The 21,172-nt window shown below is 36.1% G+C and overlaps 1 protein-coding gene across 22 annotated transcripts in view; it reads right to left on the reverse strand.

The window, feature by feature from the left end:
* Positions 1 to 6,463: 6,463 nt before the first annotated feature.
* Positions 6,464 to 21,172, reverse strand: part of LOC119660841 (calcium/calmodulin-dependent protein kinase type II alpha chain) — a 72,978-nt gene continuing 58,269 nt past the window's right edge. For 17 of the 22 annotated variants that reach the window (XM_038069737.1, XM_038069731.1, XM_038069734.1 and 14 more), the window contains 4 exons: positions 15,983 to 16,058; positions 14,426 to 14,520; positions 12,147 to 12,264; positions 6,464 to 9,425 (listed from right to left, as the gene is read on the reverse strand). In XM_038069737.1, coding sequence (XP_037925665.1) covers positions 9,275 to 9,425; positions 12,147 to 12,264; positions 14,426 to 14,520; positions 15,983 to 16,058 — 440 coding nt within the window. In that variant the 3' untranslated portion in view covers positions 6,464 to 9,274. The remainder of the gene's footprint in view (positions 9,426 to 12,146; positions 12,265 to 14,425; positions 14,521 to 15,982; positions 16,059 to 21,172) is intronic. The other 5 variants (XM_038069738.1, XM_038069732.1, XM_038069736.1 and 2 more) reach the window with 1 other exon arrangement.

A 21,172-nucleotide genomic window follows, 5' to 3' on the forward strand; every position in this document is an offset into this window, starting at 1 on the left:
GTATTCTTCCGTGATTTGATCCTTGTCTTGCCTTAGAGAAGATACAGCGCAAATTCATCGACTTGCTCTTCTTCAAGATGAGCCTCCCCCGGATTGACAATCCCGTTTAATAAATAAATAAATAAATAAATATACATTTTCCTTGCAACTACACGGGCATAGTTAGCCACGGCTATATCAAAGGTCAGACATCTTTTACTGCTTGGATTGTAGTTTTCCTGACTATCCTGACGCTGGATTCCTGACTATCCTGACGCTGGATGGTAATTTTCCCATGGTTTATGGTTTTTAACTCGGAAAAGATCTCCTTTCTCCCTCTGAAATTTTTCGAGGTTCTCAAATGTATTATAGATGAAAGTGGGCCTAGCACGAGATTTGTCTTTGTTGTTAATCATATGCCAAATTGTAGTTGGATGAAAGTTATAGTACTTTTTACAGATGCTTTTTATCTAGGATTCAAAGTATGTCACACTAGAAGTATCTTGAACTTCAGTTTCAGCTTGGGGGTCTCCAGGTCGTCAAATATCCTTGGTGCCAAACACTCTCATCTTGGTCTTTATTTTTCTTTTATTATTATTTCATCTTTTCATTTATCTTTGTTTTTATTTTCATTATTAATTTTATTTTATCTAAATTGTTTCTTTCTGTTACTTGTACTATGTATGGTATATATACAGATAGTGTATATAAATGCTTGCGAAATATTTATTATGTTCCAAGGGAAAAAAACAAAGCGATATATCTTCCATGTAAAATTAGCTAGGTTCAGCTAAATTTAAACTATATAGCGGTTGACTTTATTATAAGATCCTTTTTTTCTGGTCAAAAATTCGGGTTTTTATAATGAAATCTGACCAAAGGAAACAATGCTTGGTTTTTTAAAGCTAACAAACTTCAAAATTAGGTCGAAATTTTCTCTCCCATTAAAGATTTTTATTTTAATTCCTTTTTTCAAGGAAGCTACAATAATAATAATAATTTTAATAATTAATTCGCGATAATTGTTTCATAAATTTCTTTTATTTAGTTTTCTTCCTATAATAAATATAGCATGAAATGTAAGTTCAGCAGTCTTTCTAGAAGCCCTCAAACAGTTCATTGCACATATTTATATATTTACCTGAAAGCTATTTTGGAATCGAAGAGATAAATATCTAAATACGAATATATGTAGAGAAGATATTAAATGTTGTGGAATTATATCTTTTTTTAAGAGTAAAATAGGGAGACTTGCTCAAAACTTCTCATGATGAAGGTTTTAAAGAAAACTTATTTAAAAAATCAAGCATTATTAGCATCACTAATGACGATAAGACGAAACTAATGATTATACTACGACAATTAACTTCGTTCCTGTTTTTAAGTTTAAAGCACAAAACGTGTCAAATCAATAAAACACGTTAAAAGTATAAAGAAAGATGTCGAATGGTTTTATTCATCGGAAATCTATTGTAAGCACAATAAACATATGAAATAACTTCAAGTATGTATGTTGAGGAATTTGCTTTAATTAAACCCATGAAATGATACGATGCAAAACATCTAGTTGATGCATGAAAGACGAAAATACGACTTAAAAGATTTTATTGAAAAAGATGCAAATAAAAAGAAAAGAACATGAAATAAGCGCGAAAAAAAAAACTTAAAACTATGTAAAAAGTAAAATATTGGCTGTGAAAATTCGATTCGCTATCAATTAAATAATTTAACGAGAGCAAATAAATAAAAAAAAATACAAAGTATTGCAATAAAACATATTTAAGGTATAGATAATAGATACACACAACGCAGTTAGTCAAGGAAATATTTAAATCCTAAGAATATTAAAACTGAACTGATAAGCTACTACTATTCTACTTCTTGATATGAAAAGGCGATGGAAAAAGATAAATAATACACAGAATAAGAGAAAATAGATAAAATTCGAAATGAAATCTGAATACAAACACCCAAACTGTAATACTCAGAAAATTGTCTTGTGTTTAACACGAATAAGAAATATATAGTAACGATAATGAGGTAAACAAACAGCGAGTTAAAATTATATATATATACTATTTATATAGAAATATTAAATAAAAAAAATTATCTACCTAAAGTTGAATTGAAATTAGACACAAAACAATTCATAGAAATAAAAAAGGAAAAATCGAACATGATAGAAGTATGATAAATAACAAATAAAAATTATAGGGATTTTCGGTGCTTGTTATATAATAAAATGGTAAAACAACAACACTAGATAGAATCTTATGAAATTGTATTACCAATTATATGAATTATATGTCGAATACACAACAAGAACAAATGAAGAAAAGAAAAAAATAGAAATAAAACAAAAAAAATATATTACCGATAAAAAAAAAACAGAAAGCTACAAGAAGAAAGAATGCGATTAGAAAAGAAAAAGATCAAAGAAAAAAGTGGGATATAGAGAAAAAAAAATAAACGCAAATACAAAGAAAAGAAAGAGTCAATCAAAAATAAACTGTTTTTTTTTTTTTTTAATTTGTCTATAAAATTAATATTCCCCGAAATCCAACTAAAAGTTTGGAAATGTCTCTGGCGCAAAGCAAGTTTGGAAGAGTTTCTGACCCTGATTGAATGATTTATTTTTTTCCATCATTTTCATAACTTGGGCGGCACGGAATCTTGCACTCCCGCAACAGTATGCCGTGCAGTACCAACTAAATGCCTGTCTGCCATGGAAGAACTAGCCTGAAACCGTTTGACACAATACTTCGGGCTAATCCTCCCGCTCTCCCGACTTCGGGAGCCTTCAGGTCAGCGAATTCCTTTCACCAATGGAAGGGGAAAGGAGGAAGGGAGTTGTTATTTCATGAAGCCTCTCGCCAACCGGTTCCTCCACTGGTCGAGTTCAATCTTCTTCGAAACAAGAACAGACCGAACATAATGCTCATGCTCAACACGACTCCATCTACTAGCGCTCCTCAATATCTCTCTGATAATGTTGTCTGGAGAGAGTTCCCCTGAGTCTGTATAAAACTGCTGACAAAAGCCGTCCCATCTTTCATAAGGGAAAAAGGTTTGTTGGAAGATCGTGATATCTCAATTTTGTGCAGGTAAGATTTCAAACTTTCATGCCCACTTAGAAGTTGAGTAAAGAAGTAATTAATCTCACCATGCGTTCGGTTCTGTCCGACGGAACTAAATTGCCGACAAGCCGCGCAGTTCATCTGCTTGCCTTATTTTAAAAATGACTTTCCACTCGGTGAGTGTGCGTTGACGTTCTTCGCGCATAAGCACCTCTCCTTAAGTTTTCGCCTCTGCCGCTATAGTTAGCTTTAGGCTCCTTAGCTATTATAGAAGCGAAACGGGGACCACTATTGTGATCACTATCACGGCCGGTTCTGAGACAGTGCGACAAGCAGACACCACTCGCGAAATTCTCCGTCTCTGCTCTCTCTATTGTCCCCAACATTCGCCATTAGCCGACTAAAGGCCAAAACTCCAGCTGCATCCCCGTTCGCTTAGGATATGAAGCGCTTAAAGATCGCTTAACCACAACCTAGTTTAATACAAGGATATGAAGCCTTTAGATACTCCTGGTACAGTACTAGAATACCCACCTAAGTTGTTTTAATTCAGTGCCTTTGAGAACCTCACCAGAGGAAAAAGGCAGGCTTGGTTTACTGAAAACAACTCATTTATTTTGCTTCAACTTATTCTTATAAAAAACTTTACTTAATTTTAAAACTGCAGTGATCTGTCCAGAACTGAGCGATTTAAATACCTCGGGTCAACGCTATGAAATTGCTTCACGCATTAACGCAACCTGGATGAAGTGGCGTTCCACAACTGGTGTCCTTTGTGATCGACGTATTAACGAACGTCTCAAATCTAAAATTTACCGCAATGTCGTCCTTCCAGTCGCTCTCTATGGTTCTGAGTGTTGGCCGACCATAAAAGACAATGAACGGCGTCTTGCGGTAATGGAGACGAAGATGCTACGTTGGACTAGTGGCGTCACACGTTTAGATCACATCCGAAATGAGGATATCCGCGATCGTTATGGAGTTGCACCGATCGTGGAAAAGTTGCGAGAGAGGCGTCTTCGATGGTATGGTCACGTAATTCGTGCAAACGAGAATTCACTTGCAAAGATTGGTCTGAACATCGAAGTCGATGGTAAACGACCAAAAGGCAGACCTAAACAACGGTGGCTTGATGCGCTGGATGGGGATTTGAAAGCCTCGAGATTGCACCCAGATCAGACATTCGATAGAGCCAAATGGCGAAGCCGATCACGACGAGCCGACCTCGTTTGTGAACGGGACAAAGGCTGAAGAAAAAGAAGATCTAACAGTATTTAAATAAGATAATAATTATAGTTACCTAAGGAAACTATAATCTTAATAAATTTACATTTTTAAAGTTTTAACAAAACCTTATTAAAATCGGTTCAATGTCTGCCTATCTGTCTGTCTGTCTGTCTTTTTTTTTTGAGGAAGTCTTCAAAAGACACTGGTCTGGGCACACCAGTGTGTGGGATTTTTACCCAGTAAAACCACCCCCTGAGCGTTCCCAACGCTCTTTTCCGGCAATATGCTCTTCTCTTCATTTTTATTAACAACCTTGGTCTATCCACGGTTTTCATTCTCCTTGGATTTCGCCGATTCGATTGCCGGAGCTCGCATTTTCTCTCTTCGGTGCATTTTGTTTTTCGGAACTATTTGTATGCCTTTTTCCTCTTAGGCGGCTGCTGATTTCCCTGAGGATTCACATCTTTGTCCTGTACTCTCTTGCTTGGTGGCAGGTTGAGTGAAATACGATTAAATGTCACTTGTGTCGCCTGTGACACCGTTGGGGCAGCAGATTTCGACTTGCCCTTAGAATTTCGTTCTTCCTGCTGTGATTTGTTGTAGAGCACTCATTAGAGTGCTATTAAGCTCTCACAATATTTTTTATGGCTTGGTGCACGTTGTGTTTGTCCCTGATGTATTCAGACAGTTCAACTATTTTTGTACCAAGCTGTGTGAAGGATAATACCAGTCGGGGGTCTGCTCTCCATGAGTCCTAACCAGGTTACTACTTTTAAATAAATCTTCACATTTCGCATTCATTAATCTTCCCTCCGTTTGATCTTTCTTGATGTTTGGTATTGGCGGGGATCTCACAATTCACGAACTTCTTCTGAATGGCTGGTTTTCCTCGTCCTGGAGAACCTCCCGCTGTTGCTCCTCTTGAATATGTGCGGTCGAATTTGTTGCGGTTTTTGTCGTCCAGTCTCTCGATTTATCCTTCTCTGATTTTGTTATTGGTGTTCTTGGCAGAGTGGTACTTCGCTTGAACACTTCCTTTTATAAATCTAAAACACATCTAGCCCGTACAGAGTCAGAAAAGAAAAGTTCGCATATTTACACATCTATAGGTGTGCCCCAGTCCGCCAGCTGGGGTCGTGCCTTGTGGGAGATCTGGCCACTCGTCACAGGCTGTCTGTCTGTATTTTTTTATGACTGGGGGAAATCCATCATGGATACGGAGACACAAACATGTAGGGGGGGGGCAATATAGACTCGGATCAATATCTTGTTGGTATCGTGCTCCGAGCTCGAAAAACATCACCACCCAGAATCCCCTCTAACAATCAGATGAGAGTCATCACTGAAGCCATCCAGAACACCTATAAAGAGGAAATGGATGCCGCAAAATCTGCAGCTAACAGACGTCCTGGATATGAAGCATCAACAATGATCGTCACAATCACCTGAAGAACGTTATCATAAATGCGGGCAAAAAGAGTCGGAACCGCTGGTTTGACGATGAATGTAAGCTAGCAACAGAACGGAAGAATGCTTCATACCGAGTAATATTGCATTCTCAAGGAAGCCTGGGAGAACCAACAGGTCTGTGAACTCGAAAAGCACAGGGAGCAACCGAATCAGGCAACAATTGTTTCGGAGACCACGTGCCCTCCTTCCTCAGTGCTAGTAACTAATTAGGCACTGAGGAAGGAGGCACATGGTCTCCGAAACAATTGTTGTCTGAGATGGAACGATGACATAGGTCAGAACGCCAGACAGTTTTTAGGGATATCGAATTAGTGGACCTTGGCGCAAAACCGGAATGTCTGGAGTTCCCGGCCTAGACCGAATACCGGTTGTTGCGCCGTTGATGAAGATGATGATGATGAATACGCAGAATCGATGGTGTTGATTGAAGAATCACTAGAGCCTACCAAGTTTGGTGGACTATCGCACTATTACTAACAAAGTTATAATAGTTCAAAGTTGTCACTTCTTTTTGAGTGTTAATTGACAAATCGTGTTTTAATTATTTTTTTTTTTGGTTTGAGAACCTGGCAACGCGATAACTTCTGTATTTTGTCTTCAATTTTTATTAAAATAAAACCAACACATTAGAGACAAAGAGAAACATATTTTTTTATTCACTTTCTTCAATTTGTTTGTGTTTGTTGTTAATAATGTTCATTTCTTTTCAATTTTCCTTCTTCTATTCTTGTTGCATCCTTTGGTTTTCTGGTTTTGTTTTCATTTAATATTCTTCATCATCTCCTCCTGGAGATTTATTTCCATCATTTTCAATTAGTAGATTATATAAGTTATATTTGATAGAATATTGTGTTCTTTTTTCATGTTTTTTTTTTTTTCTCTTTTAATATTTCCTGAATTTATTTCAATGGATTTTTGAAAAGTTCATTTGAAAATTTCGTGTGTATAAACAGCAAGTAAATTAAAGATGAAAAAAAAAAAACAGGATATTTGTATTTGGAGAGATAGAAAGTGTAATATCGAAAATGAGTATTTGAAAAAGGAAGCTGGGGTTGAGGATTGAGTGTTACACTTTTACGATATCAATAAAAATTTACAGAGAATGTGCTAGAGATTTTCTGTTTGTTTATGTAGAGTGAAGTGATATAGTTCAAATGCCGTTAGTCATGTCAGAAAAAGTAAATAATTAGATGATTTAACGGAAAGCCTTGAAAGAATTTAATTCGTATAGATATAGTACATATACATATAGAGAAGGAGAATCAGAAGGAAATCCATTGGATGTAGTCTAAAGGGGGATGATGGTAAAGCATTCAATTATACAAAATTTCGTAATTTTCTAGTTCGCAATAAAAGTGAATTTTCCTTTAAGCTTGCTAAGAAAACCTTTTATTTTTTTTTTTTTAAATTTTCTTTTATCATTTATGTATTATCATACTTCACAGAAAACCAAATTTACATTTTTTCCGTATCCGTCGTGATAAAATGAAAAGCAACAAAAACTCATGATTTTTTCTTCAGCTTATTTTAAGATCATTATTTTGGGGGGGAAAATTCATAGTGAAAATTAAATACGATAAGTATTTTCCCTATTGCCATATTTGAATATGTTTTGTTTGTTTGTTTGTTTTTTTTTTTTAATTTTAGTAATTAATTATCCTTTGTTTTCATAAATACATACATAGGGTTTTTTTTTTACTTCTTCATTTGTTTGTTATCATCAATCATTATATGATCACCATTAAGTTTGAAAAGAATTCATTTCAAGACATTTTTTTTTTTATCAACTAATATTTTAATAACTAAGATTTAAATTTAATAAGTGTGTGATTTCGGCGTGTGATGTTGACTTCAGGTTTCATTATTTTTTAAGTTCATTGGATTTATTACAGATTTCTGATTAGTTTCTTATTTAAAGTGTTTTATATCAATTGATTCAGAATTTTTAATAATCATATATTTCAGGCATTCTTCCTTCCTTCCTTCCTTTCTTTTAATTTACATTTTTCACTTTGTTATATTCCTGAAAAAAAAAAGACTGTTCTATTCGTATATACGTTTATTTACTTCTTCTTTTCTGCTGTTTCGTTTTTTTTTTTTTAAATTTTCGTTTATTAGTGTTTCCTTTTATTTAGTTTTGACTTTAAGGATAAAAGGGAGAAAATAATGATGTCGATAAGTTTCGAGAAAAACGTGACAACAATTGAAAAGAGATTTTTTTTTTTTTGGTTTTTAAGTTAAGCTTATTTAAATTGCAGTAAACTTTCATATCATGTTGTTATTGTTTCATGTTCAAAATTGATTTAATTAATAAGATTGTTTTAGTGAAATTGTTACTCTTATAAATTTGTTTTTGTCTTGTTTTGGTTTATTTTTAAATTCATTGTTCATTTCAAAATAACTAGTATTTTGGTTTATCCATTTAGTTATTTTATTACTCATAATGTCATGGCAAATTTTTCGTATTTAATATTACTTTCATTTGGTTGTAAGTTTTTGATATATATAATATGTATAATTTTAAAAATTATTTTGTTATATAAATTAATAATAAATATATTAAAAATTTAATTCTGTTTTATTTTCATCGTAAATTTATATATTTATATATATTCATATATTTTCATTGAGATTTCACTGAAATGTATCTTTAATAAATGTTTTATTTATTTTAAATTATTTTCTCCTATATATTTTGAATATTCTGATGTTTTCTTTGTATTCTCTTACTTATCTCGCATTTGAATATTTATTCAAGACATATCTCAAGTAGGATTTAAACTGTTTATATTTTCCGATTGATTGTAGCGATTGCTGCAATTGCTCCTATCCATATTGCTGTTGTTCGTATTTTGTTCCTATTTAGCCGCCTTTTTATAACATTCCATTAGGTTCTAACATTTTTTTTCGTTTTCTTTTAATTTGCTTGCATGTATAAGTAAACTATTCTCTCAATTTCAAGCCAACTGACTTGGCCTTTCGATCCGAATTATCTAGGCTGAATAAAATTTATCATATAGTACTTCAGAGACTTGACTTGCGCGAATTTCGTCTTCATTGGGTTTTAATGATTTTACATTATTTGAGTTGACTCAAAAATTTAAATGGTGTACGTGTGTGAGTTATTTCTGTAATTTATTTTCATCATCATAATTTTTCAATTTAGTAAATTTGTTTAGTTCCATTCCATCTCTCCTTCAATTTTGTGAAATAAACGAGCCAAATAAGCTAGACGCTAAGTATTTATAGTTTTTTTTTTTCTCATTTACTTTATCTACTTATATGTCTTCTCATTTAGTTTCTTATTTGAAATTTAAACTTAATTTAGTTTAAATCCTTCCTGTACGGCTGCTAGTAGGTGCTAGGTGTATGCATGCTTTTGTTGTAGTTGCAATAGTTTCGTTATGGCTCTTGTTATTTTTTTTTTTTGAAATTGTAATAATCTCTTATTTAATTTACTATTTTCTTTTAAATTTAATATTAAAAATTCAGATAATGAAATAATGAATTAAAAATTTTGTCTACTTTTGATGATGACTTATAAAATCAAAAGTCGTTGCTCCACTGATTTTGCCGGTTGCACTTCGATGGAAATGTACATTTTGCCATTTGTTATCACGCTTATGCCAGACCCTGGTTTCTTCAGATTGATGCGTATGAGCGTGCCCTTGCCTGTTTTTTAGGAAGAAAAAAAGTCATATGTGTTAATTTCATGTTTTTTTTTTTTTGTAAATCACGGTTATATAGGGAATTTTCTGAGCCTTGACAGCTTATGGCTCAAAACTTTCTCAAAACTTTTTTTTGCTATTTATCACACATGGGTCATTAAATCCCGAAACTAATACACACATGGCGCCCCGATTACCATACTACTGTGGCGGCACATCGGAAGCGTGCATCCCGATAGCCATTGCCGTATTGAACGGCCGCAGAAGTAGCTGACGTTCTGAGAGGAGACTTGGGTGAAAAATGTCAAGATCGACACTCTCGTCAACTTTCTCGGCAAGTCAGTCAGGCAGTTTACATCATTTTGGTTTAAAAGGAAAAAACATAATCTAAATAGTATTATTATTATTATTATTCTGTTAAAGGAAAGTCGCACCGCGTCCTTGAAGAACTATTGTGCCCCTTTTACTGGTTATAGTGTACCTGTTGATCATAGTATCTCAAGCAGGCCTGTGTATTAAGTGTTCTCCCAGATGTATCGACCTACTTTGCACAAGTGCCGGACACTGTCCCAGGACGTGCATAGAGGTTTCGTTCTCCTCCTCACAGAACCTGCAGGCAATGTCCGTAGATATCTCTAGCTTCCCTAGGTGGTAGTTCAGCCGACAATGACCAGTGAGAATTCCCACTATGATTCGAAGGTTCTTTTTGGTGAGGTTTAAGCAATCCTTTGTGCGCATGGGTTCGTATCCCCCAATAAACACCCTGGACTGCTCCATCCCTGGTAGGCCCGCCCAATATAGTTCCCTCAACCGTTTCTCTTCGTTTCTTAGATTCATAGCCATGAAACCGTTTCCGATTCCACAGAAGGGTTCTGGCCCGTGTAAAGGCATCCATGCTCCCTTCTTGGCTAGTTCATCCGCTGCCTCATTGCCTTCCAGCCCAGCATGGCTTGCAACCCAAAGTATCCAGACCTTGTTGTTCCAGTTTGGAAATAAAATGCTTTGAACGGAAACTACCATGTTTTCCGGGAGAACCAACTTTTAGAGGATCCTTGGGAAAATTTCATGGCATTCGGTTCAGTAGTTCGTGAGATATTAAAGGCTAAGGGACGATAGATTTGTGTTTGTTTAAATGGTGGAAAAACACGAATTTCGCAGAAGGGTTCTGGCCCGTGAAAAGGCATCCCTGCTCCCTTCTTGGCTAGTTCATCCGCTGCCTCATTGCCTTCCAGCCCAGCATGGCCTGGAACCCAAAGTATCCAGACCTTGTTGTTCCAGTTTGGAAATAAAATGCTTTGAACTGAAACTACCATGTTTTCCGGGAGAACCAACTTTTAGAGGATCCTTGGGGAAAATTTCATGGCATTCGGTTCAGTAGTTCGTGAGATATTAAAGGCTAAGGGACGATAGATTTGTGTTTGTTTAAATGGTGGAAAAACACGAATTTCGCGGATTAATCAAACACTTTTTTTTAATGAAAGAAAATACCTTTCAAGGTCGAACACCTACCGAAGATACAGGGCATCCAGGACGCCCAATTGAGGAGGCTGCATCAGAAAACATCCAAGCAGAAGCTGGTGCTGCCGCTTAAGGCTGACAAACCTCCAGGAAAACCGTCCTCCTATAGATCCATATGTCTTCTAGACACTATGGAGAAAATATTGGAGCGGGTAATTTATAAAAGATTACTTCCGGTCGGCGAGAGCCAAGGAAGCCTTTCAGATCGATAGCCAGCATTGATGCCATCAAAATGCATACTGGCTTGGGCGAAAATGCAATTCACTGAAGGGGTTACACCAGTAAATATTGCATGGTGGTGATCCTGGATGTGAGGGATGCATTCAACTCGGCCAATTGGAACCTTATATGAAAGTCTCTGGCGACGATTCCACTTACCCCATTGCTACTGTCAATAGCTACTTGCAAGAGCGGAGACGCTCTGGTATAATACCGATGTCGGGTGTCTCACAGGACTGAGCCAACTACTGAGGAGGGCACGGTAGTGGATTACGCCGATGACATAGCGCTATAAGATGGCAGAGGACCAGAGGAGGATGAAGATCACGTCGGGGGTAGCACAGGAAACCTCTAGAATGATATGACTGGTCATGATTTGAGGCTTGCGCGGGAAGAAGACAATCAAACTGGGAATCTTGAGCCTGCCTGACATATCAATCGACGAATTGATTATAGAGTCAAAAACAACGGTTAAGCACTTAAATTAAAGCTCTACTTGAAGATGAGCTTATTCGAGCAAATCAAAGCAGCAGCGGACAGAGCTGCTACTGCCATTTCAGCCTTAATTCAGCTAATGACGAACGTTAGGGTCCTACATTTACCAGGAGACGTATCCTTATAAGCCCAACGTAGTTCGTCGTGGGGAGATATGGACCGATGCCCTAGGGGAGAGGGCAGAGTTGGGGAGCTTTACAAATGGTGCACTGCCTTAGAACCGGCTGTGATGGTGATCACAGGAATGATCCTGCCGTTGTCTTCCTTGCTAAGGAACGTAAAGCTATCGACAAGTGCAAGCGAGAAGACTCAAGGAAGTGGTTTTTCGTGCCAAATGCTTCCAGGTTAGTTCTCTGATTACAGGGAGGTGTTTAGTTGGAAGTCCGACGGTGTAGGTTCTCACATTCTTCTTGCGACAAACTTTCTCAAAATATCCTTTATATACTTATCAATGTATGTGTGTAATTCAAAATTAATTAAATTCAATACTTACTTGTCAATATATTGTGTTAATCTAACATATGCAATACATGCCGCATCTTCACCAAGCAAATGTACGTGTGGATTCAAAATAGTGGTGTTTATGGCCTTACAATTTTTTCCAAGCACTACTTTTCGTCCAGTTTTCGTAAACGTTTGGACAATCGTCAAACGATCAGATGATGATATAAATTGATAAATTCCGAAACCGGAAAAGAGAGAGAAAATTGGAAAAGAACCAAAAACAAAATAGAATAAGATAAGATGTTTTCACTTTAATATATTTCTTATTATGGATCAATAAATGTAGTTGGAAACGTTAAATTTCATTCAATTTTTTTTTTTTTTTTGTTGTGAAATGGGGAAAATTTGTGCAGATAGTGAATAATTATACGTACATATATGTATATACAAAAATTCAAAAAATTAGTGTAAATACAATGTACAAGATATATTGACAATTTCACATATACAGTTTAGTGGAAAAATAAGTAAAACATTCAGTTTCATAATAAAACAGTTTGGGAAGGACCAACACAATGAGTGACTTAGTCATGGTGACATGCGGATGAAAATTCGTATCTCCTAAAAAAAAAATAAGATTATTTCCATTCCCTCCGGGTATGTTTAGTTAAGTGGGGGGAGCCGCAGCTTTCAGATCTTTGCGAGACCCATTGCACTATCCCCGGAGATCGGCCTCTCGCCGACGGGTTTCACAGGCTTTCACGAATCTGAGAACATTCTCCGGAGACAGAGAATGCGCAGACTCTTTGTTGAAGGAAACCTTACCAAGATATTTTCGTCTGAGGCCTGAGGAAGTCGGGCAGCTGCATACGATGTGCGGGGCCGTCTCCTCTTCCTCGTCGCATTGGCTGCATATGGCCGAGACCACCACTCCGGACTTTTTCCATGTGGTAGTTTAATACGCGATTTGTCAGACCCCTGAAGATCTCTGTACAGAGACGTAGTGTCAACCGTCGCCTACAAGGGGCGTCTCTGGGAAATGAAGAGGGGATTTAGGGACCCGCAGGTAGAAATTTTTTAACTTGAAATGGGTGGTTGTGGCGAAGTGAGAAAGGATCAACTTTTTCCCTCTTTGTCAGATGTCAAACGGAAAGCCAGGAGACGGGGAGGGGGTTGAAGTAGAAGCAGAACAATACCTGACAACTGGCAACGAGGTATTATTTGTTTCATACATAAAAAGGAAGATATTATTCAGTGCAGTGCAGCAATTAATGGAGGCTTCACGATGTTGAGCACCATCTATAGGGTAATCTCCGCTATCTTGCTAGGCTTGGTAGTCCCATACGCCCAGAATATCATTGGCCCATACCAAAGAGGCTTCGCTAAAGGCATAATGTTGATGGTACATATAACGAAATGATCAGTTTGCGATAGAGAGGAAACTCGGAAGATTGAGCATAAAAAGTTGGAGAGTCTGATATAGGGACGATCTAAATGGCCCTTACTCTTTCCAGGAACTATGATACCTACTCTTTTCGATTATTTTTGTTTTCATCTTCAAAACAGATTCCTTTGTAGGAATCATATTGAACGTCCCATAGTTAACTTTAAGAATTGATCTATTCTTCAGGGATTCGGGGGCAACTTGAATGAATGAATGAATTTGTCCCAAAGCTCTGGCAAATTCGCCAGTTTCTATATCATGTAGTTGCAGATGAAAATGCAGAAGTGTCCAGGCTACTACAACTAATGACCGACCTTTAGATTTCTATGAACTAGATGCTGCTTCGGAGTACTAATAGTTGGGCTAACAAACAGATGGCACTATTAGTATTAAATCCATATAAGTTTTAGCCAATCCTAACCTTCAAAAGATACGAGTACAAATTTGACAGCTCTCGGACTATTAGCTTGTGGGATAGAGCATTTTGATGGTGAAGAGGTAATCGCCGAAACTGATGCCCATTTTGAGGCTAAAGGCAAATTGTACTATAAAAATGGTATCGAAAAATTGTAAATTGTCCTATAATCGTTGTAACGCCTGAGAGGCATCTGTATTGAATAATAAAATCCGTGTTAGCCTACAAACTTTTCAGCCCAACTGTTATTTGTACTCCGAATGAGTTCTAGCATGCAAAATAATAGACATCTTCTAATAGCAAAAAACCATAGAAAATTTTGGGAAATTTTCAAAAGTTTTGGAACGACAATTTCATACACCACACTTTCATTTGAAAATCTTCGCACTTTATGAAACTGAATGTTTACTACATTATACATGTGTGAGTGTATTATATGCATGAGCAAATATTTCGCAAGCATACTTACCATTTTCAAAATAAAATTTATGAAAGTCAATACCTTCGACTAGATTGCCCAGTGCCTCTGGTTCGAAAGCTGTTAAATGCGGATCACAGATTTTGCTGCGAAAAGAAAATAAGTTTTTTGAAATAGATATAAATCGTATTAACAGAAACAGTGAAGTTATTTAGTAGGAATCATAGTTAAAATGCAAAAGAGCGCTCTACCCTGACCGCCCAAGATATTTGGATGAAATTTATGCCTGTGTTGTTACAGAGTAGAGTAAAATTGACCCAGATCATTGCAGACCTGCAACAGAGTTGTGTGAACTCTCGCATGTTTCGAACCACGCTAGCTATAACCGAGGCCACCTCTGGATCGGGTTGACAACCCATCCATGTAAAAACTACTCCATGTCAAGAAACCTGAAACATCCTTGACCTCCAACATCCCCTCCATGTTATCCAATTGAGCGCTTTGACCAAGTGCGGAGACTGGGAGCTTTGCGAGAGGCGTCTGTTCATCGCATTGGCTCAGAACCAGTTGTGATGAAAATTGCGGGAGTGATTCCCTTTGCGCTCCTAGCCAAGGAGCGTAAAGCTATCTATCGTCGTAAGGGCGAAAACTTAGGAGAGGTGGTCGTCCGTGAAGAACGCCAACGCAACCTCACCGAGTAGCAACCCTTTTCGCAAAATGAGCCAAGGGGCAGATGGACTGCGTGGCTCATGGCTGGCTGACCGACCACAGGGTAAGATTGATTATATTCTTAGCCAACTTCTAAGTGGGCATGGAGGTTTTCAGCTTTACCTGCACAGGATTAAGAAGGCGCGATCTCCTGATAGTGTGTTCTGCTATGGAGTGTCGGACGACGCTGAACATACTTTTTTCTCCAGCGAAAGGTGGCACGGTTTTTGTTAGACATAGGGGAGCTCTCTCCAGACAACATTGTCAGAGAGATGCTGAAGATTGAGCTCGACCGGCGGAGGGACGGGATGATAAAGGATTCCCTGAACTTACAACTCTCTCCTCTGCCGTTGGTGAAAGGGATTCCCTGAATTGAAGGCTCCCAAAGCCGAGAGAGCGGTAGGGCTAGTCCGACACTTTTCCATACAGAAATCAAAGCATATGTACAGAAACACGAAGCTCCGTGTATACAAAAGCATCATATGACCAGTGCTATGCTATGGGTACGAAACCTGGACCTAACCTAAGCCACTGACCGGCCAAGGCTCGACGTCGGACTGTAGTGTCACGATCAAGTCCCGGACAAGTTGAAGTTGAAAAATGTTGAACGGTATTTATTCACTTATGAATAGCTGCTCAAAAGGCGAAGACAGAAGATGCTCTTTTCTAGCATTATAACTGGGGACGAATAATGGGTTTGCACAAGGACAAAAAAATCCCAGGCGGTAGCGCTAGTTTCATGTTATGAAAATATCTCTCCTCCTTTCCACGTGTCCAAGTGTTTATTCTTTGAAATATTTAAAGGCCCCTAGGTTTAGCCAAATTTATCATAATATTTTTAAACATGAATTAAAAAAATGCGAATTAGAAATAAATTAAGAAATATAAAACTATATTTACGTGTATGCATCAAAATCCCCACTGTTAATGGCTTCGATAAGCTGCTCCGTAATTTTAATAATTTCTTGCCGTCGAGCTGAAAATATAAATAATGATTTATTTATAATGAATAACTAAAAATAAATAATGAATTTTGAATGGTATTTAGAGGCATATCAGAAATTTCGTGTTCTATTAATTAATTAAAATATTTGTTTGTTACAAACGAATAAAGACAAAAACAACGAATAAATAAATTATAAATTGTACATGTTTAATACTATACGTGAATATCATTTATTTCGGAATTTATTTAGTTTTAGTGTTTTGTTAGTTACAGAGTAAATTATATCGATTTAATGAAATATAAATTTTCTAGTGGTTATTGTTAGTTTACTGAGTGAATGAATTTGATTTTCTAATGATTAATGTGGAAACTAGATGATCGATTAATTATTAAGAAAACAAAAGCGGATTATTCACAAAACAAATTGAAGCTGTAAATATTATAACAAAACAAGAAAGAAGATTAACAGAAAAGAACAGGGCCCTCCAAAACTACAATTCCACTTAATATTAGTCTTCTAACTTTTTCAATAACTATTTCGTAGTTACACTATTTGGATATAAATAAGCGGTCAACTAAAGATGAGAAATTGTTAAAAAAAAAAGTAAATAACCAAACTAACAAGAGATTAATATAACTAATAAATAGTCAAAAAAGTACTCAAATTCCCTGAACGCAAATCTTCCCATTGGAATCGATCTTTCTGACTCGAATTAAATATACTTAACAATTAAAATACATAATTTATGCGTTTCAATTTCATTTAAAATCAACCACATTTGATTTAGAACCCAATATATAGAAATATATTGTATCTGGTTTCAATAAAAATTCGAAAAATTGCCTAGAATAATATAACTAAATTACTTTAGGGGCTTCAATGGCATGGAGGTGTATTTCTTGGATTTCCTAAGCAAAATATTATAGAAAAATTAGAGATAGTTTTACGTTACCTTTTTTTTATATCATTTTATATAGTTTACATCATTGTAGAGTGGGGGAAGTTTTTAAAAGAAAATTGAGACAAAGTAGAAGATAAAGCAAGAAAGAATGCTAAAATTATTAATTTCATTTCATTTTCTGTTTAGAAAATAAGAAAATTCATATCAGTGAATTTTGAATGGTTTCTTTTTTCATATATTTTTGTTTATATTAATCGTGTTTCATTCAAGTTTAGAGTGCATAGTCAAGCGTCAAGATAAAATATATTGGAAGTATTTAAAATGTGCAGAGTATATCTAAGTGCGTAATTTTTTTTTAATTTTATTTTTTTTTATATGTTTGCTTATTAAAGGAAAGAATAAAATAGGTAATTGTGCGATTATTTCATGAATAATTTTATGTTTATTGTCAACAAATTCGAAATCCCCATGAGGCTACCTCCGTACCTGGAAGAGGTATAGTGGTCTTTCAAAACTATCTTGATCACGAGGTTGAGATACTCGTATTCAGCTTCAGTTAAATTCGTAATTAATTCAAAAGGGATTCGGTTAAGGTTTCGTTGAAGGTAAAATATGAAAAGGCTAACTAATAGGGCTCATACACTGTCAAACAAATTATGCAACGGGGCGATGTGCAACGTTGCGTTGTCCCATACATTTAGTGAAATTTTGTTCAAACACTAGTTACAATTTGGAAACCATATGAGTAACATACCATTAAATGCTATTGCATCTATCTGTATTGTTACCGCGTGCGACTCTTAACCAGTCTAATTTAAGAACTATATTTATTCTCCCTCGTTATTTTTGAAAAGCTATTTGAGGGTAGACCCAAATACTTTTGGAGATTTTTCAACCCCCTCTTCGGAGGGAGTGAGGAGGTAGTGGAGGCAGAGGGGAAATGCGCGGGTGCAGGAGGGGGCAGAGGGGCAATGGAGCGATCCCCTATGTAGCCACCTTGCATATTGGGACGATAATTAAACAACCAGCTTATTTATGCTTCCAAAATAGCATCTTTTCGGGGTGCCGTAACTTTAAGAGAAGTAGAATGGCGCGAATTGTTCTTCCTTCTATATATCCTGTTTACTCTCTCACTCTTGGTTTGTAGGGTCGGCAAACCTAATTTAACTATATTGATATAAAAAAAAACCATACATTAGATGGAGGGATTTGAGAGAGAGAGCCTCCTTTACCACTGTGGAAATATGATGATAATAATCATCAACGGCGCAACAACCGGCATCCCGTCTGGGCCTACCTTAATAAGGAACTCCAGACATCCCGGTTTTGCGTCGAGGTCGACCAATTCGATATCCGTAAAAGTTGTTTGGCGTCCTTACCTACGCCATCGTTCCATCTCAGGCAGGGTCTGCCTCCACTTTTTTTCTACCATAGATAAGTCTATGAGACTTTCCGGGCTGGATCATTCTCATCGAAGAAGATTAAGTGACCCGCCCACCGCAAACTATTGGGCCGGATTTTATCCGCAACCTCACGACCATGGTATCGCTCATAGATTTCGTCATTATGTAGGCTACGGAATCGTCCATCCTCATGTAGGGGGACAAAAATTCTTCGGAGGATTCTTGTCTCGAACGGGGCCAAGAGTTCGCAATTTTTCTTGCTAAGAACCCAAGTCTCTGAGGAATACATAAGGACTGGCAAGATCATTGTCTTGTACAGTAAGAGCTTTGACCCTGTGATGAGACCTTTCGAGCAGCTTTTGCAAGCTGAAATAAGCTCTGTTGGCTGCCAGCAACCGTGCGTGGATTTATCTCTAGATAGGAGAAATTATCACTGCCAGTAAAGTCCAGATTGGTTGGGTCGTTTGCCAACTACGACAGCAGATAACTCTGAAAAGATGCTTCAGGGTTTTGGAGTTTGGGCACGTGGCGTAAATACGGAAAAAAGCCACATTGCAAAAGTCTGCGCTTAGGAAGGGGATCGGTACTCTGCGCAAATCAAATTCCTACAATTAAACCTAAACCATTGCCAAGCGGCTCAGGACCTCATCTTTCAGAGTAGTACAAAAATCTAGACAGTGGGGTACGTGTCGAGGATAAGAGCGGAAACCGAACCATAGAAGGGACTACGAAGATTCTTGAGAGTAGTTTCAATAGAGTAAAAATAGGCGGAATATCTGTTTCCACGGAAAGAATACTTAAATGCGAGAAGACGATGCCAATGCCGCAGAAACATACGATGGTCGACCCTCGGCCTGATTAGGCGGGAAGAGGGTTCGTGGGTTTTTAACTCTATATAGTACATTATTTGGTTTTCGTATGGTAACATGGAGGCCTAAACACTGCATGTCCTTGTTTGGGTGTACAAATGATTTAACGAGAGAGGTTCCGGTTTCATAAAATGATATTAAACGTCCAACGCTATTCTCGCTCATTCTCAACCCCTCTGCCAATATTGATGATCCAACTTTCGCCCTGTAATGCCAATAAACCCAGCTTCTTAACGAAAAACACCTCAAAACAAAAAAATTCCTTTAATATTTTTCTTGATTAGAAGAAGATGATATAATGTGAATAAAAAAAATTAAAATAAAAAAAGATAATTTAAAATAAATAGAAAAACAATAAAAAATAGAAAAAGTTCATTTAAAATAAATAATAAAATAAAAAAAGATAACTTAAAAGGATATTGTTCAAATAATAATAGTTTGAGCTCAGAGAATTTTGTAATAATGCCTTTTCATTGCGAATTGGGAAAGAATATTTTTTTGTTTCTAGAAAATAAAGGCTGGAATAATACTATCATGAATTTTGCCTGGTTTCAAGCTGGAAAATACAATTAATTCAGAGCACAATGAAGACAACATTAATATATATTAATAGACGAAGATATTCATTCATTAATTTTCATTTTCTGACAGACCCCAAGGAATGCTTATTACATTCATATATTCAAGGATTTTTCCCCATTCCCTTAAAGCTTAAAAGGGAAATAATCCAAGCGTTATAGCACGTCAAAGGGTTACAACAAATTAAGGCGCACACCAAACAGACGAGCAATATTTAAGGATGTACCATAATGACTTTCAATATTTCATCAAGCTTGTCAATATCATATATTATTGAAAGTTTGTTATTAATGTTGTATTTATTGGAAGAATCCATTAAATGATGCTGGTACGAAATCAATTATAGCATTTTTCCAAAGTATACATATATCTATAATACATACAGCCATTACATGTAAAGGTAAGGGAAACATATTCGAGAACGATGCATTTTTGGTTAGAACATTCTTAGCCTTTTTCCCAAATTATTTTAACTGAATAGTCACATAAAAAGTGTAACAAATAATGGCAAAAGTAGAACATAAGATAAATGGAAAATAAAATTGATAATACATAACATTCCTGAGTTCACACAAATCGAGTTCTGTGTTGAAGCTCTTATCTTTTTGTTGATCAAATAGATATGCACAAATATCATTTTGATGGTGACATTAAAAAAATATTTGATTTTAAATTAAAAAAAAAATATGGGAGTACGATAGATGATTAGATTAAAAAAACATAACTAAAATAGATAGAATTGAAAATGTCTGCTCAAGTGAATAAAGAAAAAATGTATGTATGTACTCAGCAAAAACTATACGAGCGAAGGTTACGCGTCAAATACTTTCCAATTAAATTGACAGATTTATTTTTCTCTAATTTATTACTGATTTTTGCAATTTTATCCATGCTTCCTATTGGATTTTATTTTTAATTAGAAACCATTGATTGATTTGATTTTGATTGATTTTTGATTTTGATTGATTTTTGATTTTTTTAATTCAGTAATAAAGACTAAAAGACAATGATTTCTTTTGTTTTGTTCATATTTTTCAAACCTAATAATATGTCAATGTCAAATATAAAAAATGTGTATTGAGTAAGTAAAACTATTAAAAGGAAAAGTTTCCGGTTTTACTATAGATTTATATCTCAAGAAATAAGGACAATGACATCCCTCGTTAATCGCTTGGAAGGGAAAAGGATAATAGGGATCACACACTCGATCGAGTAGGATTCACCAGCTCAAAAGCAGGCTCGGATCTCCCAATGACCGTAATTTAAAACATGAATCCAGTGGGATATATGAAGTGATATGTCCAGATTGTGAAAAGTGTTACATAGCACAAACTAAAAGACTGATTTCTTTACGCTGGGGTAAGAACGGGAGAGAAACGTAAATGACCAGG

The sequence above is a fragment of the Hermetia illucens genome, chromosome 7 (assembly GCF_905115235.1).
Source record: "Hermetia illucens chromosome 7, iHerIll2.2.curated.20191125, whole genome shotgun sequence".
NCBI lineage: Eukaryota > Metazoa > Arthropoda > Insecta > Diptera > Stratiomyidae > Hermetia > Hermetia illucens.